Source organism: Rattus norvegicus, chromosome 2, assembly GCF_036323735.1.
Source record: "Rattus norvegicus strain BN/NHsdMcwi chromosome 2, GRCr8, whole genome shotgun sequence".
Taxonomy (NCBI): Eukaryota; Metazoa; Chordata; class Mammalia; order Rodentia; family Muridae; genus Rattus; species Rattus norvegicus.
This window is the reverse complement of record NC_086020.1, coordinates 228,577,552-228,605,089: the sequence shown is the minus strand read 5'-3', so window position 1 is coordinate 228,605,089 and position 27,538 is coordinate 228,577,552. Positions and strand designations below refer to the sequence as shown.

General features: G+C 39.4%; 1 protein-coding gene across 3 annotated transcripts in view; it reads right to left on the bottom strand.

The window, feature by feature from the left end:
* The window catches only part of Emcn (endomucin), a 79,926-nt gene that overhangs the window by 39,281 nt on the left and 13,107 nt on the right, over nt 1–27,538 (bottom strand). For all 3 annotated transcript variants that reach the window (XM_063281668.1, XM_063281669.1, NM_001004228.1), the window contains exons 2-3: nt 10,105–10,197; nt 3,829–3,900 (exon numbers count right to left, since the gene is read on the bottom strand). In XM_063281668.1, coding sequence (XP_063137738.1) covers nt 3,829–3,900; nt 10,105–10,197 — 165 coding nt within the window. The remainder of the gene's footprint in view (nt 1–3,828; nt 3,901–10,104; nt 10,198–27,538) is intronic.

Sequence of the window (27,538 nt, the reverse complement as noted above, 5' to 3'; positions counted from 1 at the left end):
ATGTGATTTCTCACTATAATGTCTATAATTGGAAAATTTTTTTTACCAGCATCCTGTTTACTGCTTTATGGTAAGAACCCTTCTTAGTGAGGTAAAGGGGTACTTTTTTGGCTTTTGGATTGCATTTTAATTTATAGGAGAACAAATATCTCAAGGTATTCCTACTTTTACTACTAAAACCTATGGTTTTCAAGTCCATGTCACTTGAAATCTCAGGTCTTGGTGTGGGTAGCATATGCAAGGGACAAGAAGAAATCATTTTTATCTGTATAGGTTTTGGAATAAGTGAATTTACTATGGAGCATACTTGAGGAAGTCATATCAGTACTAGATCAACATTAAAGGGAACTGACTTTACCTGTCTCCTTATAGTCAGCCATTGCTTAGTGCTGAGCACAATACAAGTGCAAAGTTAATTCCATTATTTGGGAATTTTCGATATGAAATTAATTTTATACATTTTAGAAATTGAATTTGTTGTGAGAAACAATGAATAAGGCATTGATTATATTAGTAATTTATCGTGTGATTATAAAAGTAATTTACTATGCGATTGGCTTAAGGGGAAAGGTTTATTATTTTTAATTGCATAGAAAGGATGATATCCTGCTTTGTATACAGAAAATATCTAGTAAACCAAAGCAAATTTGAGAAAGAATAAAAAATAGAAAACTTCATACTCCCTGATTTTAGACCACATTACAAAGCAATAGTAATCAAAATTTCATGGTAGTGGCATAAATCACATACATAACAGTGAACAAACAAACAAAAAGGAGAACCAGAAAATAAAAACAAATAAAAGTTGACATGACAGCTAGAGGTCACAGAGGAGAAAGAATAATCTCTTCAATAAAGGTTGCAAGAAATTAGATTCCCATAATCTAAAAATGAAACTGGACATCTATCTGATATCACAAACCAAAGTAAACTCCAAAAATTAAAAGGCCTACATGTGTTATGCAGTCATAAAGATTCTATAAGAGGTTTCCGAGATTCCATAAAACAAATCTTGTAGAACACAAAGCAAATATAAACAAACATAAAGAAATTAAATTTGTTTCTTATGTCTTTAAAAAAGTGATAGCTGTCAAAGACAGCTTAATTAATTAATTAATTAATGTCTGGCTCCCCTCAATGCCTTCTGGGATAATGGTGATGAGCTCGTGCTGAGATCGTGGGTTGTCCTGAGGTCTACACTAAATGTCCTAGGAAGATATTTCTAAGCATCGGCAGAAACAGGCAGCAGAAGCTTCTAGAAGTCTCCTTTGGCTTCTTATTTGGGATGAAAAGTAGTGTATTTGTCAATTAATTTACATATTGTGCTAGCTGGGGACACTATATGTGAAAAAAATATAGGTCAAACTGAAACTTGATTCCTCCAGGATTCATTCCTAGGAACAAGAACTCAAGACACTGAAACCAAGCTACAGGGGTCCCAAGGATCCTGGAGAAGAGAATAACAGCCAAGGGGCATTCAGACATTAAAAAAAAATACTTGTTTGAGTGTGTGTGTGTGTGTGTGTGTGTGTGTGTGTGTGTGTGCACATGCGCGTGCACGCATGCGAGAGAGAGAGAGACAGAAACAGAGAAAGAGAGAAACAGAGAGACAGAGACAGAGAGAGACAGAGAGAGACAGAGACAGAGAGAGACAGTGAGACAGAGAAACACACCCACAGAGACAGAGTCAGAGGGAGACACACACACACACACACACACACACACACAGAGAGAGAGAGAGAGAGAGAGAGAGAGAGAGAGAGAGAGAGAGAGAGAGAGAGAGAGAGAGGAGGTACCACAGATGCGGCTGTTGTAAACTGCCCATTGTGGATGCCAGGAAATAAACCCAGGCCCTCTACAAGAGCTGTGCATACTCTTAACCACTGAGAAATCTCTCCAGACCCTGGCTTTGAACTTTTAAGAGGAGAAAAATGAGCAAAAAATTTATGTGCTCCTGGACAAAATAGGAGCCTTTAGAGTTACACACCCAGCAAAGGTTCTTTTTCCCTCTTGAAGAATACAAAAGGACTTAATTCAAGCTGTGGTTGGAGACTCGAGCACATTGCCCCTTAGACCATTGTTAGCTGGGTGATTGGCTCACCAGGTTCCTTTTTTCTGACTTGATTTACCAAAATAGAATTTTGCAGGAATTTGGGGTTGATCTGGAGCAGGAATAAAATATCACTTTATTTTAAATAAAGGGCCACTCCAGTTCTGTTTGAAGTGGCCCTGTGTATAATAACATTTTCAGGCATCAAATAAATTATAGTAGTTTAGTATCATTAAAGTGGTTCAGAAATAAAACTTGAACATTCCTTCTACCAGACTGAAAAGATGGCTAAGCAGTTAAGGGCAGTGGCTGTTCTTACACAGGTCCAGGTTCGATTCCTAGTACCCATGTGGTGGCTCGCAACCATTTATAACTCCGGGCCAGGCCATCTGTTACAGTCTTCTAGCTTCTGTGGCATGTGGTGCATATATAGCACACAGACATTTGTGCAGGCAAAATACTCATACACAGACAGTGCAATAAATAAATATAAGGAGTAACAAACCCCCCTGTTCTTTCTTAGAAATTCCTATATTGCTTCAAGCTTTTTCCATGATAATTTTGGACAGCAGATATTAAGAGTTTTCCCCTTTGTATTTCGACTTTCTATATTTTATGAGAGATCTTGCATATTTCAGAGTCATTAGCAACACTTGCTTAAGGGCTAACCTTGGAAGATTTTGGAGCATCTGAGCTGCCCCCAGTGGTAACTGAAGTTCATAGAAATTGAGTATGAAGTGGTGATGGATGAAATGATTTCCTTTTGTCTTTTACTGTGAATATGAGTCTTTTTAAGTGCCACTGTTATTCATAAAACTCTGCTTGTGCTAGGCCCTTTACAGAAGTCTCAAATCTCAAGTACTTTCCACTAAACTTGGTGGTAAAAGAGGAAAAAATGTATGTAGGTCTATCTTTCCTCACCTACTTATCACTTTGCTTTACATGGAGGGACTCAACTCCTACTTGTCCAAAATGTTGGCATTGGGCGTTCTTCATAAGACTTTGAGTAGACTATTTTCTTCTCATGAAAAGGAAGACAGATAAGAGAAGCCTAATTTAATAGTGCATTTCTTTAAATAGCACCTTGCCTTTGTAAAATGATGAAATCAGAAAATATTTCAAGCAAAATTTGCAGAGAAGGGAATATATTCTAATGCCATCTAATGAGGCTAACATTAAAGTGATATTAAAAGAAGACAACGGTCACAGGAAATCTACAAGCTTATATTATATCTCTTATGAAACGTCTTAGCAAAATAATACAAACGAGACTGGCCTCATGTAAAAGTGAAGATTTTTCACCGACGGAGCAAGGTTAGTTCAACATACATCAGCCTGTTACCTGTCATGTTCATCACTGAAGGGATAACATGACAACCTCAATATATCGAGAAAACACAGGTTTTGAAATTTAAAAATTCCTGCATGATAAAATCATCTTTGAAAACTAGTAAAGAGGGTCTAATATCACACTAAATGGAGATCGGATAGCTTTTTCTTGTAGTTAGGAAGAAAGCGGTGATGTCATCTCTTACTGCTGTTCAACATCATTCCAGCAGTTCTACCGAAGAGAAGTGGCAGACGATAAGTCTAAGTAGATTAAAGGCACCGAGTTCAGAAATGAAGACCTAGGCCTTTCTCTGTATTCAGATGACACTATGCTGTTTATAGAAAATACCTTATTAGACACAGAGACACACACAGATACACAGACATACACACGCATACACTCAAATATATAAATTTAGCAATAACAACAAAAACAGATCAATACTCACCATGTTTTGGTGTTGTCGGTGAATCAAGTGCTGGCATCAAAGGTGTTTTGGGTGTTGCACTGTTGGTCGTTCCTAGTTTGATGAGATAGATAATATTATTATTAACCATAAATATCATCACCAAGGAATGGAAGAAAATCAAGGTGATAAATGGCCTGCAATCAATCTGCAGATTACTAAGGGACCCTTTACTGTTTTCCAGCTTGTTTTATCTAAAGAAGAATGTGTTCATGAATTATTAAAAGTGATTTAAGCACATATACGCATGCATACACACATACACTTTTCATATGAATGATCAAACGGCAAGTTTGTACTGCAGATCATTATGTTGGTATCATGCGAAAAAGATGCAAAAAAGTATTTAAAAAAACCTAAATTTTAGTGATTTAAGGATCACTTTGGTTTTCCATGCTTTGGGGAAGGGGATTCAGTCAAATAGAATCATGAAATATAATTTCTATTTTAGAGTTATATTTTATTCCCTTAACTTAGTCATTCATAGTAACGAAAACTCTATATAAACCAGACATGGAGAAACTTGAAAACTTCTGTAATTAATCTGTTCATTCATTAGATGGGCTTTGAGTTCCTATTACATAAAATTCAGAGGCCCAAATGGTTTCTTCCTAGTATGACATGCATATGTGAAGCATGACTGTAATGTGTTCCACAATAAACACGGGACCTGATCCCTGAGTACGAAAGGGCATGGGGAAGCGCGGTGAGAAAGAAGCAAAGGTTACCGAAAAATAACCACCGTGAGCCGTGTTGACGGCGTAGGTCACGCTGCCGACCTTCACTGACTTTCATGCTCTTTCCAGTTTTTAATTTAAAAGACTATTTATTAAAGGCCAGGAATTGTTCTTGAAATTGTTCAGAGTGTGAAGTTGCTAGAAAAATTGCCCACAAAATGTTGCAGGAAGCCCTGTTCTGCTAAGTCTCAAGCCTTACAAGGCATTTGTGTATGTGCATATGAGAGAGAGAGAAGGAGAGAAAAAGTCAGTCAGAGAGAGAGAGAGAGAGAGAGAGAGAGAGAGAGAGAGAGAGAATCTGTCTGCCTGTCTATGTGTGCATACACACGTGTACACATGTATGCTTGTAGTGAGAAGAATATTGTGATGAGAAGAGTAATACTTTTGTGGATTGTAGCTAACTTATCAATAACCACTTTCAAATATGTGTAGCACTTGACATGTGGTATGGTGAATTTCTCTTTATGTGCCAAATGCACTAAAATTCTGAAGAATAAATGCACATCATTATTGTGGGGAACTAATGGCAACTAATGGGAATTTTTAATAATTTCATGTTTGTAAACAGGTGCTTCGAGAATTGTTCAGAGAAACAGACTGACGTTGGCATAAACATAAGTGAATACTATATATGCATATATAGATAAGAATGTTTCATAACTACCATTGTTTGTTTAGTGAACTCGTATTTATAACACTTTCCACAGATTGTTCATTTTAAACTTAAACATAGAGATAAGAAGATGACAGAGAAAAGGAGAGAGTCTATGAAGAAAGATTACAGTCTTATTGAAGTTCCATCTATCCATACAAGTTTAAAGTTGTTCTGTTTTAAAATCTATTCTTGGGGCTGGAGAGCTGGCTCAGTAGTTAAGAGCACTGACTGCTCTTCCAGAGGTCCTGAGTTCAATTCCCAGCAACCACATGGTGATTTACGACCGTCTGTAATGGCGTTCTTCTGGTGTGTCTGAAGAGAGCAACAGCATAGTCACTTACATAAAATAAATAAATCGTTTAAAAAGCTGTTCTTTACAATTTTATATACTTACTTTGTACATATAGGACGTGAACTTAAATGTCACCATAGCAGAGCCTCATCAGAAATATCTCACTGGAAATACCTCTGACTATACCTGAAATTTAATGCCTATTTACTACTTGAGATTTTAGTATTTGTTCTGAAAACTTTTTGTTCTTTTAGCTGACTTATCTCATTAACAGCACTGCACTGCCAACCTTCATTTATTTATTTTACCAAAAGTTAGCGGAGTCAGAGAATTAGCTCAGGTAAAGCCAACCTGCTGACCTGAATTCAACCCCCAAAATCCACACCGGAAGGAGTGCATGTACGTGTGCACATAGACAGGATGAATAAACACGGTGAACTCAATGTTTTAAAATAAAAAGAGGAAGTGCATCTCCATCGTCGGATGTCTATTTCCACCACCTTCCTAATGAGAAAGAGGAAGAAGCTCTCTTTGGTAAACAGATATCTAACACTCTCCAGTGGTGAGAGGAGAGGAGAGAATTCACATTAACATGAGCTTATTTGAGTCCTTTAATCTTAAAATCTTTTCACTGAGGAGTCTTGTAGCTGGGTTTTGTATATAACTATGAACCTATACAGGGCTTTTGTTTGAATTTTTCGCAATTATATTGTATTTTGATGATACTACACCTGAACTCCAAGGTAAAGACACTGACTACCAAATGCTTCTGAAGCGAGATGAATAGCAATCAATGTTAAAAAAATATTGTTTTCAGATCTAGTTTTGCATGCCTGAAGTTCATTTTCTGACGTTGAGATGCTCCGCTTGCCTGATGGTACCTCACTGTTTGACCTTTGCACAGGTCACTTGATTGACGTCACAGTCAAGTTCCATCTGGGATTGGGCAAGCTCTGCACCAGACCCAGCTGGCAATCAGTTCAGCCATTATGGCTCTGTTGCTACAAGGACAATTCTCTTCTCAGCTGCACACACTTGTTTGTTTGGTTGTTTGTTTTTTCCACTTCCTGTGAATTAATTAATGGAATTAATGCCATTGGCAAGAGAAAGGCAGTTATAAGCTCTGTGGAACCAACTCTCTTTTGACTTTTAACCATAGAAAATCTGATTAGGAAAGCTGAAAGTGAGAAGAACCAGCTTTCTCTCATTTTTGTTTTGTTCGTAAAAACTCTTACTGTGGGTAAGAGCACTGTGTTGGTTTAAGAAAGGAAGAATAAGGAATGGCCTCTCTCTCTCTCTCTGTCTCTCTCTCTCTGTCTGTCTCTCTGTCTGTCTCTCTGTCTGTCTCTCTCTGTCTCTGTCTCTGTCTCTCTCTGTCTCTCTCTGTCTCTGTCTCTCTCTGTCTCTCTCTGTCTCTGTCTCTCTCTCTCTCTCTCTCTCTCTCTCTGTGTGTGTGTGTGTGTGTGAAATATTTTAGTCTATATCATGGCTGTTTAGGGGGAGGGCCAGACAGTTAAGCTGTTCATATGCATGGCACAAAGAAGCAACACACTAACACACTGCTTTGACTAGGAGGATCTGAGGCAGATTTTCCCTCCTGTTCATCACCGTGAGTGACCGTGTTGCCTTAGGAGGATGGGCTCAGCCAGTGCACATATTCCAACTTTCCCTAGTACAGAATGGTGTTAAACAAGCTAGGGCAAAGCACCTCATGTGTCTACCATTCTACCATTGCTTAGCACTTCTACCCACCCTCTTCAGCTGCCTGGTCATTCTCTTAGCCGTTTTCTCCCTACCAGATTTTCTCAGAGTGCAGGTAAGGCTGTCTTTGCCACTTGCTTGTCTCTCAATCACACACTGTTCACTTGGTTTCATCAGAGGTCCCAGAATGCACTTCGTTCCCCCATCAGCCTTCTCTCATTTCTGTATTCCTGGCTGCTATATTATGTCACTTAGACGTTCTCTTCATTGATGCAAAGTTCATAGTAATTCGGAGGGTAGGTTTGATAATGGCATTGTAGCTTCTCAATAACCTGTCCCCAAAGATGAGGCACGTTTTTAATGTGGCTTCCACAACATTTTACTGATTAAAGAAATAGACTGAAGTAAGAAGAAAAAAAGTCCATAAAGGACGAAAGTACAGATGGATAAAATCTGTAAAAACTGATTTAAGGAGGTGGATATGGGAGAATAATTAAAATATTCCTTGCTTAACAGTGTGTCTGAATGTTTTTTGATGTAAAGTTTACATGATTTATAACAATTTTACAGATGAAAGTCAGCAATTTTATATTCACTGGGAGAACTTTTGGGGGACCCACACCATGGTGTAATTCTTACTAAATGGATGATATAAATCATTAGCGATGTCTCCCTAAAGACTTTGAAGGGATATGTGTGTGTATACATTTGCGTGTGCTACATTGTGTCCAAGCACGCTACACCTTTGCCTCAGAGACAGGTGCTTCACGACCAACTATAGGACACACCTGTTGCAAAAAGAATAAAAACATCTGCTTTCTCTGCCTTAACAAGAACAGGTTTGAAATAACATCGGATCTCAGTAAAACAAGGTGTGTCCTGATATTGGGAATTATAATTCTGCCCGAATTCTTTTCAGTGAGTCCTCTTGTTTATGGTTCACATAACTAAACATCGTTCCAGAGTTTGTGTTATTATCCAGGTAGCACTTTTGACCATAGCATCATCTAGAGATGGGGCGGCAGTGGGGCGGGGGTGGGGATGGCTGGATGTGACTTAGCACTCAGGTTCTCTGACTTGGCTCTTACGTAAATCTCACTGCTCGAAAACAGAATGTGCTCTTGCCGACTTAGAGCCGATTTCATATTGAGTCAGTTGACGCTTAGGGGAAAAAGCAAATAGCTGTAGTTTGCAAAAACAAAACAAAACCAACCAACCAAACAAAGAAACAAAACCAGTTAGGCTAACTGTATACAGAGACGAGCCAGTCCTTCAAAAGGAAACAGAGTGTTCAGGAGGCAGCTTGAGACTTTCTGGGCTGTGATATCTTAACTGTGTCATTTGGAGCTTCTCTTTGGTGGAAATAAGATTCTCCAATATCCTGGAACTAAAATTCCCCATGCTGCACTTGTCGTGTATGCTTTTTCCTGATTTGGTCAAGAAGGTCTGTGAGGCCTGGTTTGTTTTCATTGTAGACTCACGAGTGGCAGGAATAGATGCTACTCATGATACCTTTTGTCAGCTAAATTACCAAATGCAAGTAAATTATTAAAGTGCAAGTCCAGATTGGTTTTGTTTTTTCTTTTTTGGTTTGTTTGTTTGTTTGTTTGTTTGTTTTTGGTTCTTTTTTTCGGAGCTGGGGACTGAACCCAGGGCCTTGCGCTTCCTAGGCAAGCGCTCTACCACTGAGCTAAATCCCCAACCCCTGTTTTGTTTGTTTTTATGTTTTAATGATTCCTCTTTAAATTTTTTATGTGCGTTGGTGTTTTACATGCACGCATGTCTATGCGAAGGCGTCAGATCTCCTGGAACTGGAGTTACTGATGGTTGTGTACAGCAATGTGGGTGCTGGGAATTGAACCTGGGTCCCCTGGAAGAACAGTCAGTGCTTTTATTTAACCACTTTGCCGTCTCTCCAGCCCCTTAAGTCCATATAGTTGATGGACTCATTTGTTGCAGTAAAAACTAAAGAGGGTAAAAAGGAGTGAAATCTGTGGAGGGGTGGTTTCAGCCATCACACACTCTAAATATTCAATTTTCTGGTAACTAGATAGCTAATTTGTTTTTTCTCCTTTTGAATACTGAGCTTGAATGAGATGTCCCCCATCCCCCCACTCCTGTGTTTCAAGATAAAAAAATGTAGCAAATATTGGCTTGGAAATCCTTTGAGGTTCTGAATGATTACAATGGCTTTTCTTTTGTTTTCCCCCTTGATATTTCATTATGAGCAGGATCTCTCTGTATAGATCTTGCTGCTTTGGAATTTGATATGCAGAATAAGCGAACGTCAAACTCATAGGGATCTATCTGCATTTGCCCCCCTCGCCCCCTGTGGTGGGATAAAAGTCGGGGGGGGGGGCATTTCAAAATGTTATAGATGGTTAAGTCGTCTCCTTCAAGATTTTTTTTCTGGCATAGTTGCTGCACCATCCAGTAACAATCATGATAACTTGGCCACAGAAGTCTACAAATTAAATCTTTTATTAGCACACAATGACTCACAAACTCTGTCTGTTTGAACAGGTTCCAATTATTAGCTGTGCTATGTAGGTGGAGAACCGGGTTATTTACAAAGATATTTTAGGGCTTAGGTATGATAATTGTTTTCTTCTCTTAAAAAAAAAAGAACCCTTTGTTTATGTAACAGTTACAATGGGAGTTTTCCAAAACAGGAAGTGATCTAAAAGAGTATCAGTAAGGAAACTCAGCAAGGTCTCCAGATATTATGTTCTGCTCAGAACTATAGAGGAATTTGTAAATAGAAAATTATTACTTAGTTTTGTAACAATTGTTCCCCATAGTACATTATATAGAATCTGTTTACCAATTTTGCTTTTAAAAGGAAAACTACATTCTACATAGAAAGAGCTTACCTTTAGGAGGTGTTCCGCCTGTTGATTTGTTTGTGATTGACACCATGTCTGGTGTTGTAGCCGATGCTTTTGTTGTGGATGTTTCTGTCAGTGCTGGAATAAAAATATTTTGAACATTTGAAAAAATACGTTTAAGTAATTTCATTATTAATCATGTTTTCAATCAACAGAGCAATCTACTTAAATATAGTAAACTAACAAAATTGAGTTATGCTATCTCTGTGTCTATCACACACACATGCGATGTACATTGTGATATAATAGATATGTTTTCTTTTAACCCAGTTAGCAGTGCAATGGCTTTGGGACCAATTTCCAAGTTGTTGTCAAGAGATCTTAGCTCCCCAGTGCTTTTGCCTCTCACAGTGGTGTGGAGTCTCCTGGATAAGTGGCAGAGTAGTCGGTATTTCTACAGTCGTGTAATAGCTGAGAAGACTATTGAAGAATGAGGAATGTTAGATGTGAAATTTAACACAATTTTTACTGTAACGGACCCTACCAGAGAAAATGACTAAATGTGAGCTCTTTAGACAGTGGCTGTTTAACTACATATTTTCATAGTACACTAAAGTCATTCATTAGTAAATGTCAATATTTGCATATATGTCCTTGATAATTCTTTATATCCTTACAATGTTTTTAAATTTTTTGCTGTCTCTCTCTATAAAGTATAAATTAATGTGATTATAATTTATTGTCATTTATATCAAACATATTTTGTACCATATAGCTTATACTATGTGTAGTTTTTAAATATGCATACATTTATAGTATCTTTTAGCACACAAGTTCTATATTTGTTACATTTTATACTTGTTTTATTTTTTTTTCCTTTTTTTCGGAGCTGGGGACTGAACCCAGGGCCTCGTGCTTGCTAGGCAAGCGCTCTACCACTGAGCTAAATCCCCAACCCTTGTTTTATTTTTTTAACATACACTTTGCCATATACATATGTAAACACAAGAGCGAACAAATGAGACCTTACAAAAAAGGCCAATAAACTGCAAACTAAATAATTTTGATAGCTTAAGTCATGGGGTCACTATAAATTCATATTTTCAAATTGCTTTAGTTCTCTAACATGCCTAGGCAACCAAAATTACGGAAATGTAGTAGTGAATTTTAGCCCACATTGTATATTTTTAATGACAATCCTTAGTGCCACCTTTAGCGCACACGGGGAAAACAGCTTATAACAGGCAGGAACTGGGAAGTCACTGCTATGTCACCATGTTTCCAAAGTGAAATGTCTGAGGCTCAACTCTTAATAGTCTATGAAGAGATTAGTTCCTATCAATATTATAATTTAATAAGCCTTTGGCCCCATATTTTATAGGTCTCTGTGTCTGTCTGTCTGTCTTTCTGTCTCTCTCTCTCTCTGTCTCTCTCTGTCTCTCTCTGTCTCTGTCTCTCTCTCTCTCTCTCTCTCTGTGTGTGTGTGTGTGTGTGTGTGTGTGTGCGTGCACGTGAGCGTGTGTCTTCAACCAGAAGTGGAATTGTTCTTCAATCAGAACAACTGCAGAGCCACAGTCTCTCCACAAAAGTTAGACTGTGGACACAAGGCATGAACGCAGTAAATAAATGTCTTCAGGAGTATAAAGAAATCAACCATACGATGAAGGCACTACTTTCTGTCTGCCATGATTTTTGCAGTGTATAGAGTAGATTATGGAAAGCAGATGGCTTTAGAGCAATGAAAACTTAGGTTCATGTCCTGAACTAGATATGTCCTAACAGTAAATGTGAATCAGTATGGAACCTCAAATTCACTTTGTATTTGAAGTTTTCTTTGACTCTGTGCCAAAGTAATATTTGGCCTGTCAGGGAAGGCAGAGTCTCCGGTGTCCTGAGGTAGAGGCATTTGCTGTTCATCTCGAGCCCTGAGGTGCTCGAAAGTGTTAGCTCCTAGCACCAACTTTGTTTATGGACACAGTAAATGGAAATTGCTTGGTACATCAGCTCAGGGAGATGTGTTTAGCACACACAGAAAGGAGAGCCGTGTTCTCACAGGCTTTACGGAAATCAAGTCTGAAGGTTTTTCTCTCTGCAAGTAAATCTTACACCTTTGCTTTGGCCTTTCCACACCCCTATCCCCCCTTCCCCATATTCAGTAGGGAGCTGGAACACACATGGGTGGGCTATCCCGTCTCACCCACCTTGTAGCTGTCTTTCCTTTAGTCTTTCATTTCATCACCTAACACGAATTTCTAAGTTTAGTTGGAAGTGGGTAAATTAGTCAAAGACAAGTAAGTATACAATGCTACTGGGACGATTAGTAACTTTACTAGGACATAGCTTTGTATGAGCCCTGTATGTAGACTTTTCCAACGGGAACAATTTTATTTCTGAGCGCCATTACGGTCTCCAGAGGTTTTTCTTCTCTCCTCTTCCTCACTCAACAAACAGGGTGACTACTTGTATGAAAATCGTGACCTGATATAGGAAAGGGCTCTACTGAGTTTCTCGTGGCATCAACCTCAAGTACCTTTTGCCCTGGTGGGGACCAGAATAGCAGTGTACAACAAATAACACAAGACATCATTGTAGGTTACATGGTTGTGCTAAGCAAAGGCTGGTGGTGAAAAAAAACCTGGTGGTGAAAAGAACAATATGGGTTTGTTTGTTTATTGAGAAAGTGTTACCCTATAAGGGAGATTCCTCTAAAAAGTCCTTTGTAGAGTGTTTGTACAATGAAAAAGAGAATAGAAAAGCCGCACGTGCAAGGAACAGCTTAGGTGCCTATTTGCCCCAGAGTTCAGGATGGGATCCTTTTTGTATCCTAAGGAAGCATGGCTTTGAATTTTTTTTTTTTTTTGCTTAGAAAATGAATTGTTAAAGGTTGTTTTCAGCTGGTAGAAAATTCAGCTTGTTAGCATTTCTGTAATCTTTATTGTATGATGTTTTTGTATAGCCATTTCCTCTGATTTCTACAGGATCAGGGGCTTGAGAGAAACCAAAAGTCACAAGTCTGAGGAAGTGGCTTATCATTCCTGAAGACCCTTCCCAGCTTTATAGAAGAGGTGGGGCACTGCTGGGTGAGGCCACTGAGCAGTCCAGCTGCAGAGAGAGGACTCTCTGACCGTGGGGCTGCTGCAACTTCTGCAAACCATCGACATGCTAGGGTGAGCTTTTCAGACGGTGTTGTTAGCCATCCTTGTTCCTATAAGTCACCCTCATGAGTATTTCTGTTAGTAGCCCAGTAAAACTTCACAGTAGTTGGTCTTTGTTCTGTAATGGGTTCCTATGTGAGATGTGTAGATGTTTATGCATGTGTGCATTCGTATGTATGTGTGTGCATGTATGCATAGATGTGGGCACATATGAGAGCATGTTGGAGAGTGCATATGTCTGTGTGTATGTGTGTGTGTGTGTGTGTGTGTATTTATATGTATGTGTACGGGTGCATGTGTGTGTACATGTGCATGTGTGTTGTTGCTATCCATGAAAAGTCTGACATACAACAAAAGAATTTCTGTCTTTGCTCCCAGCTCCATAGTGATATTTATGTGCACTCGTTCTCTCAACTGTGTCTGAGAAAATGTTCATGGCACTATCTTTTCTAGGAGCAAAACATTCAGAAGAAAGGCTTAAACTCTTGAAGGAAAATGAGCTTTCTGAGGTGCACAATCACAGATGATCAGTTTGATTGCAGCCCTTCTCAAAGTAATAGCAGCCCTTGTCTTTTGACATAAGACACATCACTGATTCACTGCCAACGAAATTATGTGCAAGTAATTTTATTAAAAAGGAATCTTAATGTACAAGGATGCAGTCAAACATATGCTTACATTTTATTTCTCATAAGGAATAAATAAGGCATTTACTAGCTAACGAGTCATTTAACTTGATAAACATGCATTAAGCATCTATTTCAACAAGTTCAAAGAAAAACAAAAATGTATGAGTTGTATCTAGAGAAAGACCGAGTTCTGCTCGGTAAATTGGCTCTATATAATAATTAATGTACAGACCTGGCTGTATGCCACCTAAGTAACATAATATGCCTACAATAACCAATGACTTTGTGAGGGAGAGATTTTGACAGAGATTGGAATATTAGGCATAATGTGGAGATGTGTATTTCATATGCTAATAGAAGGGGCGATCCAAAGTAACAAATAAAGTTAGGGTCCTAGCGGGGACCTGGAAAGGGCTCTCGCTTGTGTCGGACAAACTCAAATCTTTGGGAAATAAAGACAGGAAAATCCCATTTTAAAATGAAGCTTCAAAGCTATTGAAAACTTGAAAACCAGGCTTTTGATGTACAGTTCATTCTCAATTAAAGCTAAAAATACTCCTGAAAGAGCAGAAGTCGTAAGAGGGCTTAGATAACTCTTATGTGGAATTAGTGGGGTGGAAGGAGAACTAATAGGAAAATCTCATCCCTCTCTGGAAAACACTTCGATACGTGGAGAAATTCTGAACCTGGAAGAGCCATCTTCTCGGGTCTCCAGCCATCTGTGCGGTGAGCAGGGAGGGCCAAGCCTGGCAGCTTGCAGGCAGTGACAGGTGTCTCAGCCACCTGGCCCCTCTGGGGAGAACAGGACTCAGGGCTGCATTGGTGAGTTTGTTAAACACAAGACATTATCTGCAAATGGACCTGAGGATCCAAGGCACTCTGGCTGACAAGCAGAGAGGTGCGAGAGGCCAGAAGCTGTTACAGGGCCAATCCTCTCCGCCCATCAGTATCCCATTCAATACTAAGGGGCAATGCCAGCAAGTTTCCATTTGCTAATGCAATTCTTTGAAGATCATGTTTACTAATGAGGTATATTTAGACTTGGGAATTTATTACAAGACTTTTTATATCACGTGCTGAGTTTGACTGATGAGCATCTACTCCCCTTAGGCACACACTGGTTATGCTTGATATAACTATATAACTTAATATAGGGCTAAAAATAAAAGGGACAAGGAATGACCATTGCGTGCTCTTGGACTTTCAGACCTCTGCGCTAGGATCCTTTCCCCGAAGCAATTGTGAGTCAGGAGAGGAGCGGGTTCTACCGACCTGTGTTGAAATCTGTTTCGTTTTAACAAGGTACTGGGACTCAGCATCTTCTAAGTTTTGTCAAATGTCACAGGCAGGGCTCCCGGGTCATCTGGGATCAGTTCTGTGTCTGTCTGTTTTGTGGGAGCACTGCCTTGTGCCTTCCCTGGGACCTGCCAATCACAAACTCACTCTCACTCTCTCTCTCTCTCTCTCTCTCTCTCTCTCTCTCTCTCTCTCTCTCTTGTTATCAACCTGCACCTTCACCCTAACTCACATTCAGTTCCTGGGTCTATCAACTTTACCAAAGGTTTCTCCAGAAACACAGGTCCCGCAAGAGATTTCTGACTCTCAGATCACCCTAGTCTGGAATAGTGGCGTTCACTCGTTCACTCGGGAAAAGGCACACTTTTCTGCTGAGTCGGGAATTTTGTGAAACACCAGCTTCTGTTTCCACTCTCTCCAAAGTCCTAGCTGAATTTATATTCTCTTTTGAGCAGCCCAGACGATACATTTGGTGACAAAAGGGTGAAGTTGAAGAAGGAAGTGTCCCCCCATTTTCTGAAAAATTAAAGATAACCATTTCTTTCCCTAACAGTACAAAGGTAAATCATAGTTGAATATGTACATAACGTGCAAAAGTGATCTTACAGTTAAGTACTAAGTAGAATGTGGACTAACTCAGTAAGAATAACAAGGACAAAAACATCTTGAATGCTTACTTTTCTGTGGTTGAACCTCTAAAATTTGCCGACAGTGATGTTAAAGTAAATAATGTATACTTTGCAATATCCATCTCTGAAAAATCTCAATTATGTTCTCTAGTCTCATCAGCCATCGCAGCCACATCTCCTTTATCTCCAGCCTCCACGTCCACCTTGCATCCTCTGCCTCCTTTCTATAAGATTATTTTACACATAAGCGAGGGAGGCTGTGTGTGTTTAGGAAGCCCAGATTACTTTCCTGAGCAAAATGATCTCCAGCCTCAGGCATAAGACGATGCCATGTCTTCCTTTTTTACAAATCCCATGTGCTTGCTACACGTGCTGCTGTATTCTTTTCTGACTGCCTAACATAAGCATGGCGAATAGTTCTGGGATACATGTGTGTTACAGGTGTGCGTTTGGCCTTCTGATTTCTTTGTTCATTCACCTGCTGTGGCATCGCCAAGTCACGATAGCGCCACTTCAGTGTACAAACTCAACGGTTTATTTATTTTATGTGCATGTATGTATGTGTGTGTGTGTGTGTGTGTGTGTGTGTGTGTGTGTGTGTGTACCATGAGCATGCCGGGCACCCATGGTGGCCAGAAGAGGGCATTAGATCCCCTGAAACCACAGGGATGCAAACTTCCACGTCGGTGCTGGGAATTGAACCTGGTTCTCTCCAAGAGTCACTGGTGCTCTTATCCATTGAGCCATCTCCCCAGCTCAACTTCTCTTGTTTTTGTTTTTTGTTTTCTGGACTTTTTTTTTTTGTTTTTTTTTAAATGTATTTGAGTAATTTCTAAACTGCTTTCTATACTGGCTACCTTGAACTCCTGTCAACACTGTGCAAACATTCTCTTACCCGCTTAATATCAGGGTCTCTCCCTCCTATAGTTCTCTAAGTTCCTCAAGTGTTTTGGCGATCAACTCTTGTCAGAAGTGTGCTGGGGCATGCTTTCTCCAACCTCACCAATCTCCTCCTCCTCCTCCTTTTCCTCCTCCTCCTCTTCCTCCTCCTCCTCCTCCTCCTCCTCCTCAGTCTGTTGGCTTCCATGATGTCCAGGTGCTTTTATTCTGATGCGACCCCTTATTATATTTTTATTTTCCTTGTGTTTGCTAGAAGCCACACCCACCTAGGCCGCGTCCCTTAGCTTTCTCCACATGCTTTTCTCTCATGGTTAGACACTTCCGGGTCTTATATACAAGTCTCTAATTTATCTGAGGTTGATTCTTGCATGTGCTGTGTGTCTGGGGTCCAATTTAATTCCCCGACACGTGGATATCTGGGTTCCCAATACCATTTACTGAGAAAGTAGCTCCTCTCTAAATCTGGATACTTGGTGACTTTGCTGAAAGCCACAGTAAATGTATCCAGTCTGGATTCATATTTGGTTACATTTATTCATGTGTCTGCTTAGACAACAGCAGTACACTATCTTAGAACTGTTGCTTCTCTGAGGAACCAGATGGGCTACAGATACAGGAGTTTATTGTGTTTCACACGACTCCAGAACACATCTTAAGACCTCATGGAGAAGAGAGGTCACTGTCACAGCAATGTTTATGAACGAAATGAGGCTTGGTGGGGAAAAAGAACAATAACAAAAAGGTGAAACTCTAGGGACGAGTAACATCACGATTGGACTGAAAGATGTGGGGGGATGTTCAGCAGGCGTGACGAGCTGAGGAAACAAGCTGAGGAAACAAGCAGCGGGCTCTAAGATAGACATTCCCTATCATCGGGTTTGGGGGGCAGAAGGACACAGGCACACACAAAAAGTAATAGTTCCAGTCTACAAAAGTTCGACACATCCATGTTCAATATTAATTTAAGAAGGAGGAGAACGTGAAAACAGGCCAGAAATGAATTGTAGAAATAATGACTGAAATTTTTGTAATCTGTGGAAAAGATGCTAACCTCCAGACACAGGAATCCCAAAGGGTCTTCAAACTGTGTTCACCTCAAAAGGAGAGTTCATAAAGACATGTAAACTGTACTACCAGAACTCAAAGTCAAAAGTGAGAGCAAGAAGAAATAAGAGATTGTTAAGTGGTTAGCACTGTTTCATTACTCTTTTTATTCAGGGGATATAGCTATAATCATAACAAAAATCTTTCATGTTGCAGGAGAGCTAGAAGTGAATTTCTTAGCCCACAATTCATATGTATATGTATATATGCATACATATATGTGTTTGTAAGTATATATTTACATGTATGTGTGTATAGTGTCCCTTATAAACAGAAGATAATAAATTAAGATAATGTATTAGAAAAAAGGAAGCATGATCCGTGCCTAATGTTGGAGTAACCCTGGGCCTATAGCTAGTCTTCAGCTCAGGCTCTGTCACTCAGCAGTTAAGTGGTCTTGTACAAGTTGCTTATCATTTTAAACGTCTGCTGGATTTGATGCTGATGGGCCTCAGAAGGCTCAGTTATTAAAGGGGTGTTTTCTGGATGAAGCTGTTGGGAAATGATGGACTCTTTAAGTGAGCCTATTAGAAGGTCCTTGGGCCTTGGACAGGAGCAGAAGGAAGGTGGTTCTCATGGGATTCCAGGATGGCTTAAAAAAGAGAGTTGGCTATAAAAGCTGACATATGTCTGTCTGCTTCTGGTCTCAGATGTAAACAGTCTACAGGATAGTGTTTTACAGTGCACGGACATGTAATACAGCCAAAACCCAAGTAAACACAGTTCCATGCCCTTGAGCCTTGAAAATGGAGTAAAAAAAACTTTCGTATTTATGAAGTATGTTGCCTTTGTTATTTCGTTATAGTGATAGAAGGCTGACTTATACAATGTTAGTGTTCAGTCTTATGGAAACAAACATCGTAGGGTATTACATATAAAGATAAATGATAAAGTCAATAAGCTTTTATAGTTAGGTTTAAAACCATTAGAAACATTGTTGACATGAAGGAAATTTTAGAGTTTTGTCACAGGGACACATAGATTTATACTACTTGGTAAGATTGCTATGACATGTTCGGGTAAACGAAATTTTCAACTTGGTAGGTTCAAGTTAATAAAGCTTTCTTTGAGGAAAACTTCTTTCAAAATTATAATTGGATTCTTCTAATTAGGTCTTTTCTTTGGTGACCATTTGACTAATTTTATGTTACTTTTATCGTTCCTTTTTACTAGAAACTGTGATTAAAGCGATTAGAAAGAAAGAATGCAGAGAAGAAGAAAGTGCACTTGAGAGCTAGCCTCAAATGGTGAGCAAGAGAGTTACTATGTGTCATAGTTCTGTCAGAATTTGATAGATAATTTTCCTGACGTGAACATTTGAGTATTGTGACCCAAAGTTTCAACCAGGAATCTATGGACTGATTCTCACACTACATAATGTCTATATGTTAATTCAATGTCTCAAAAATGTGCTGTTTTTATATACCAGTGAGCTCCATTAATAAGAGTATTTTATTTCTCTTTCCTTGTTCAGGGGATATAAATATGACTTAAAGGTCTTGGGTACTTTATTTGTAAACGGGGTATGTAAAACGTTTCTTTTTCCAAAGTTGAGAGAACCATTGCCATAGGTCGTAGCTAGTATGTCTTCATAAGACTGAGTGAGAAATTTTATCTGTTTTTTTAGTCACCCCTATCAGTAGAATCACTTTCAGCACTAATGACTGATACTATATAGATAAAAATAAATAAGTGAACATTCACTCCAGGGAGCCATAGCCCTTTAGCTGTAGTATAGAGTAGCTCTGAGTATCAGCACACAATCCTGCCTTCTCTCTCTGCATATGTTCTCATACGGTGTCCCCACGGTGCAGAGAAAACTGGTCAGATAGAGCATGCTCAGTTGGAGAACACTGACTATTACTAATCTGACAGCAGAGTGGAAATCGTGTTTCTTTTGCATTTTAGAATTTAGAGATTAGCTTTGTAATACTATATTGTCTTTAAAAATAAGTATTTTGAAATAACCCCTTATGACAACATCAAAGAAGTCACTTGTGGGTTAATTATCTCTCACACATTTAAAAATTACCCTGCATTTTGTGGGACAGATGCAACAGACTTTTTTGTTGTTTTGTTGTTTTCTTTTTTAAACGTAGTAGTAGGCAATGGACATATTTCCAGGGTAAGCTCTCAGCTCCAGGCAGGAAGCATACATCCTGACATCCAGCAGAGAAAACAGGACTAGAAGCCTGCATTTGCTGGCAAGGAAAAGAAGTGAACTGCATACTGCTCTTTCTAATTGACTCAAACACACCTCATTACTTACAGATAGGAACTCATTCTATGATACCCCCTTACGGTTTTCATTAGAAAAGTTAAGCACCTCAAGATTCCTCTCTAAACTTCTAGCCAGTCTTTACTGGGCTAGAAATGGCATTTATTGAGGAACATGTGGTCGGACTCACCTTTAGAACAGATAATCTTGCACATTTAAATTGATGCCCAGGACCAGATGTGAAAGACAGAACTAGAAAACTGGATTTGCTGAAAACCAGAAGCTACGTTTTAATTTCCGAGGATGCAAAGAAAAGGAATGACCAAGGTTGAGATGGAGAATTATGACAACACAGTAGCAGAAATAACAAAAATGTGCCCTTCACTTTGCTCCTCTCTGGTGGCAGCCTCCCTGCCTTCACTGGCGTCTACAGTATACACTAGGAGTTTAGTTACATTTTTTTGTCTGCTGCGATGAAGAAAAGGAGAAACACATTTTGGCTTCTGCTAAAGAGAAGTTAAAGGACATGCCCTACAGAACCAGGAGACGAGTAAGATTTGATGGATGCAGAAAGCTGGAAATAAAGATACATGTGAGAATACTTCCCATCCTCCATCACACTTTCTGACATTTCCCAAGGGCTCAGAGTACATTTTCAGTCACATAATGGTATTGAATTAAGTAACGGGGAAATATAGGTAACATTGAAGTTACAAGAAATCCTTTTCTTATTCAATTAAATCTAATCTACTAAATCCAGAGCCATATATTTGCTGTGCTGTAACTTTGTGTTTGTGAAGCAGAGACTAGCTATAAATTGTCTCTGCACCTTTTCTTCATGGTGTTGGCTGTAATTTCTTTGCTTTAATAGATGAGAAGACCGTCAGAGGAAATGGACTCGAGCCCCTTGGTCCAGCTGCAAGCTTTACCCCGATCTGTGAGTCTCCAGCACTGAGGAAAGTGTTTTATAATGTTTCCCAAATCTTAAAGCCAGGAGGGCATACCAGGAAATACTTATGTATTGATTTTTGTTAATTTTGAAGATAAATTCACTTCATAACAATTAAATTTACTTTCTCAACAGAGATAAACGTAACAGAAAAATCAGTAGACATAATCTCACATTATCAATATATCATCAATATAGACCTCTGGAACATGTTTAATACAATTAAACATTTTAGGACTTTAGACTTACTATGAAAAATTGTGAGAATCATCATTTTTTTTTCAGGTAAGCTTCATGGCTTTAACAGACCTCTGTGTATCTTCGTCTGCTAGTGGAGTATTTGTCATTAAGTCATTAATGCTTATTAAATACTCGATAATAGTAAATTTTGCTTAAATTGGATAGGATATGTATAATATTACAATGTATAATTTCTACCCTGTAAAGTGGATTAGCACCTGGTAAAAACTGAATAAGGAACTGAATTTACAATGACCATGTGAAAGACCAAGAGGACGTTTCTGGATTTACGTCTGTGTTCACAGCATTATTTCATATATTTATTACTATGTTTAAAGAAAACTCAGCTCCTCTCTGACCCTCATAGAGCAGAATACAGCACAAGCTTGGATTTTGGTTAAGTGTAGAGTCATTTTAAAGTCTGGAAATGTTTTAGCATTCCACGGGTCCGTGGCAGTTCTCATGTTTCCTGTGAGACTGTAATAGCAGAAGACATCGCTCTTCGTATCCTTCTGTAATAGAGGTTGAGGAAAAATGCATTCGATGTGATCAGAGGGGTTGTTTATTAATCACCAGTGTGTCGTCGAAAACCTTGTCTATTGTCACAGACTTGGAGCTAGCAAAAACAAAAACAAAACAAAACAAAACAAAACAAAACCGCCCCATTTGCTTTGCCTGAGGTCTATGAAAGTTTGAGTCCTTAGAAACATGGGTGACAAATTCCAGCATCTCCTCCCCCACTTGGATTTTTGATACAGTGTGAGTTTTCATTGCTTTTCCTTTATCTACCATTACTCCTTTTTCTTGATATCAATCCGTCTTTAAAAAAAATCAGCTCACTTTACAATATGCAATGCTATGATATACGATATAAAATGACGTTACAGATCTTAGCAGAAGTAATCATACAAATAAATAGTATGAAAGCTACTAGAGCTGTTGTTATTGTTGTTGTTGTTGGTGGTGGTGGTGGTGGTGGTGGTGTGTGTGTGTGTGTGTGTGTGTGTGTGTGTGTGCTTGTGTGCTGGGCACACGTGTTTTGCCACTGAACCATTTCTCCAGCCATCACTGTAGAACAGGCAGAATTTTTATTTATTATTTTTATTTTTCGAGATAGAATCTCGTTCTGCAGCCCAAAAAAGCTGTAGAGCCACGCCCATCTCAAAACCGCTTTCCTCCTGTCTCTGCCTCACAAATTCTTGGATTCTAGACACATGACTAAATAGCAGTCCTCGAATTTTTGATTGACACCTTTAATTATGATGGCTTCAATTCGATCCCTGCCTTCTCGACTTTGAAGCAGAAGTCAGCAAACATAGTAAAAACATAAGATCATCAGCCACAGCGACCTGCCCCAGGAAACCAGATGCATGTGGTAATATGGATCCATATTGTATAATTCTATGACTATTTAGAGCACCTAGTGACATCAGCTGTACCATTTCACACACACTGGAAATGGTGCTCCTGACAGAGCTCTCTAAGGTCGCCAACAGGCGTGGATGTTGTGTTGCACCAAGGCACAGCTTCTAATCTAAAGGAGAATCAGTCCCTTTGCTCATGTCTCTCCTTCTAGCAGGGTTTATATCCATTTCCCCTGAAGAACATAAGAATTAAGAACAGCAGTAAGGAAAAAAAAGGAAAAAAATCTAAATTAGGAATGAAGATGAAGTTATGTGATATTTTATTTTTAACTGTACACGATCCCAAAGATCAGCATTATTTGAAGGACTGATAACAAGTAGAAAGTAAGAGTGGAGCTGGTGACTGACAATCGTTTCATGTCTCAAATAACAGTGCAGAGGTGTTATTTTACACAAAACAGAGACAATAGGCCTACAACAATCTAGAGAGACTTGAGTAAGACATAATTTCTCACTTCATACGCCATAGCTCGCAGCAGAACAGATTTAACTACAAAACGCTAAACTGCTCCATCTAAAGAAACATGGGAAGAACTTGACTCCCCTGACCCCCTGACCTCCTGACTCCACTTGGAATACACCTCACACTTGGGCCCTTTATATATGGCCAACTCTACTATGACCCCTCCAGGCTTTGGGACCTCCACATGCTCAGGGGAGTTCATGACATGAGTGGTCTAAGAAACCTGATCTTTACATTTGGGAGAGTAATTGAAATCCAACTTTGAAAGGGCAGTAAATGACATTTTAAAATATATTAAATAGTAAGAAAAGAGACAAGATGCAAATAAGAGGGAGAAATCATTGTTTATTTGTAGGATAAAGTTTAGAAGGGATAAGTATGATGTGAAAACCAAAATAAAAGAGGAAAAGTAGAAAATAGCAGGATGACATAAGAACTAAGAACAGCAGTAAGTGAGAAAAGGAAAAAAAAACATCTATGATTAGGAATCAAAATGAAGTAATATGGTATTTTATTTTTAAATTTTGATAAAGTTGTGATAGTTTGTATACTTGGCCCAGGGAGTGGCACTATTAGTACATGTGGCCCTTTTGGAGTAGGTGTGATCCTGTTGGAGTAGGTGTGGCCCTGATGGAGTAGGTGTGGCCCTAATGGAGTAGGTGTGGCCCTGATGGAGTAGGTGTGGCCCTGATGGAGTAGGCATGGCCCTGTTGGAGTAGGCGTGTCCCTGTTGGAGTAGGCGTGTCCCTGTTGGAGTAGGCGTGTCCCTGTTGGAGTAGGCGTGTCCCTGTTGGAGTAGGCGTGTCCCTGTTGAAGTAGGTGTGGCCCTGTTGGAGTAGGCGTGGCCTTTTTGAAGTAGGTGTGTCCCTGTGAGCATGGGCTTTAATACACTTGTCCTAGCTTCCTGGAAGTGAGTTTCCTCATAGCATCCTTCAGATGAGGATGTAGAACTCTCAGTTCCTTCTGCACCATGCCTGTCTGGATGCTGCCATGCTCCCACTTTGATGATAGTGGACCGAACCTCTGAACCTGTAAGTTAATCCCAATTAAATATTGTCCTTATAAGAGTTGCCTTGGTCATGGGGTCTGTTCACAGCAGTAAAACCCTAACTAAGGTAGTTGTGCTATATAAAAACTAGGAAGTAACCATGACCATTCAACCATAGTTTGATTCTTACAACCTTGCAAATTTCATTTTTGCTCATTGACTTTTAAGCCAGAGTAAAGTTATTAAAGAGAAACTAACATTGGTAAATGTGTAAATTGAATTCCAGGAGGAGGAGAAGTGGGATGTGGAATAAATAATATTTATAGCATCTAAATGAATTTATCTCGAAAGTCGAAACACAGTGTCAGTTTTCATTGGCAGCAGATGCATTACGTAGCTCATATTGCATTGTAAATTATCTCTACACATGCGTTTAAAAAATATTTCTTTAAAAAAATACTGCTCTTCAGAGCAGCAGTTTGACAAAAGCTTAGAACAATTCTGGCTTTGTTTTCATCACTCTCTGACACCTGTAAGGTGTTGGCTGGCACTGGCTGGGCTAAAGGCAGGATGAATTTGAAGAAGCCACATAGAAGAAAAAGATTCAGGCTACCCACAGGGCTGATTAAGTAGGTGCTGGCCTTGTGGGAAGAGCTCAGATTTTTCTCTACTTACATTCCTTGATTCTTCTCCCAGATAAGTCAAGCCAATAAACCAAGGTAGAAAAAGGCCCATTACTATGAACTGTTACTGTTCTTTGCTAGTTATGCAACTTAATTCGGATGAGTTGCACGCTTACTCAGATTTAAGAATACCACCAGACAGAGAGCAGTGGGTATGTGCTGAGCCTGGCTACCACAAGTTGGTGTCAAGACGGAGATAAGTAGATTTTAAAGCATGAGACAGGAACCGGATGTAGATCGCTCCTGAGAGACACAGCCAGAATATGGCAAATACAGAGGCGAATGCCAGCAGCAAACCACGGAACTGAGAACTGGACCCCCGTTGAAGGAATCAGAGAAAGAACTGGAAGATCTTGAAGGGGCTCGAGACTCCATATGTACAACAATGCCAAGCAACCAGAGCTTCCAGGGACTAAGCCACCACCTAAAGACTATACATGGACTGACCCTGGACTCTGACCTCATAGGTAGCAATGAATATCCTAGTAAGAGCACCAGTGGAAGGGGAAGCCCTGGGTCCTGCCAAGACTGAACCACTAGTGAACAGGATTGTTGGGGGGAGGGTGATAATGGGGGGAGGATGGGGAGAGGAACACCCATAGAGAAGGGGAGGGAGGGGTTAGGGGGATGTTGGTGGCCTGGAAACCGGGAAAGGGAATAGCAATTGAAATGTAAATAAGAAATACCCAAGTTAATAAAGATGGAGAAAAAAGCATGAGTTTCTTCATCCTAGAATAATTGTTGCAGTTTTTTCTTTTCTTTTTATAACTTGAACTTACCCTAGTTCCTATGGGCCTCCATCAGAGAAGCTGGACTCCCTGCCATCTCTTAATTAAGGCATCGCTATTTCTAATTTTGGCTGTACAGTCTTACATCTCCCTCTTTTTATTTAATGACGCCCCTCTAGAACTCAAGTGGTTTTTCCTCCATTAAAGCTCAGTGGCACCATCTGTAATCTCCCCCCAGCGTTCCTCAGCATCTTGTCCAGTCAATTCCTAGGGCCTTCAATGAGACACTTCGTTGTTTTCGTTCAACATTACTGAATGTCCACTATGTCTTGGGACTGTGCTATATAATGATATAAATGTTAGCTACCAACTAAAATGATTTATGTTTGCATCTTAAAATCTTGGTGCTCCTATTTTGTGCATCTGGGAGGTACATTGCTCAAGATTATTTTAATGTCTCTGAGTGCACATCTTGTGTGCATAACTTATGTTTTTACAGCTTAATTTGTTTTTGTATGTTGACAGTCCATTTTTAAGTCACAGAAAAATACAACTATTTCTTGGCTAAACTTTTAAGTTTACTTTACATGTGGTACTTTTCTCTGTATTAATATAGCACATTTAGCATCACTTTTTAGGTACCCGTAGTCTCATTTACATCTTTTTGTTTTTAAAATTCTGGTCTGGAGAGATAACACAATGGTTAAAAGCACATCTTAATCTTGCGGAGGACCCGACTTCCGATCTGAACGCCTACACTGATTGGCTTACAGCCATCTCTAATCCCAGCTCTGGATTGATGCCCTCTTCTGGACACAATGGCAACTACACTCACAGGTAAATGCACATATGCAAAGTTAAAAACATAAAATCAAATGCTTTAGAAAGAAAATTTACAAGTTTATTATTAATTTAAAATAATATGTACCTACTGGCCTGTCTCTTAGGGGCTTGTAGAGACTGCATATATAAAGTTTCTTTATAATTCCCAAAGGATACTCAAGCGCTGCATTGTTATTAAATTCCAGTCTGAAACGCTTTGGTAAGGAAGAACTCCCCTGGGAGACAAGGCACACTGCTTTGCTTGGGGGTGCTTTTGATAAATGTGTCATCACTTTGCAAATGCTTTCTAAAGTACTTCCTCCTTAGATGGGGTTGTGGGGAAAATTAGAATTGAAAAGGAATTAAAGGTCTGTGAGAGAGTTGGAAACGTTGTAGGTAATGATTTCCTGTCTTCAGCACCAAGGAGCACAAACAAATCTGAACACGAACTGAAGAAGCCAGGGCTGAGCCCCACCATCAGCACTTCCGGGAGAATCTGGAGCGGTCCACCTACTCCTACGCCTACATCACTGATCTTCAGTTTGCTGAGACGGCAGATATCAGCCTCTATCATCATCGCCGGATCCATCAGCTTATTAAGGACAATGACTACCTCGGCTGACATCATTGGAAGCAGTTACATCTTGCAGAAATGTACCGCCCTACAGGGGAGAAGCCTGAACAAGGTGGTTGTTACCTGGTAGGTCTCTAAAGTCAAATAAGCAAGGCTTAATGAGAAGCTGAAATTCAAGAGACGAAATGTGGATTGAAACGAAATCAATGGCACGATTCAAGCTCACAAGTATACACTATTTCTGTGTTAACATACATTATTCTAGTGATGTGGAGAAATAGAATATCCCACAAATCATTTAGGACTGATATCATGGAGACTTATTTGGCAAAAGAACCTATTCTTGTAACAAACATTTGAGAAGGCTACAGATTTCCTCTGGGGCTTTCTTTTCTAACGTTCCCTAAGGTTTTTCTGACTAAACATATTCAACCTGAGATAAGTGCTAATCACTCTTTAGACCTTGAAGACTCTTCTCTACCAAATAAGATCGCTTATTTTCATCTTAATAAATTGCAATTTAATTGTTAAACTTCTAAGCTCAGAATCTACATTCTATTCTGAGCTCAGGCAGTCCCGCCTGCCTGAAGCCTTGTTGATTAGTCCCGTTTGGAGTCCTTAGCTTTCCGATAATCTAATGCTTCACAATGAGATCTCACCTTCTCCACTCAGCACAG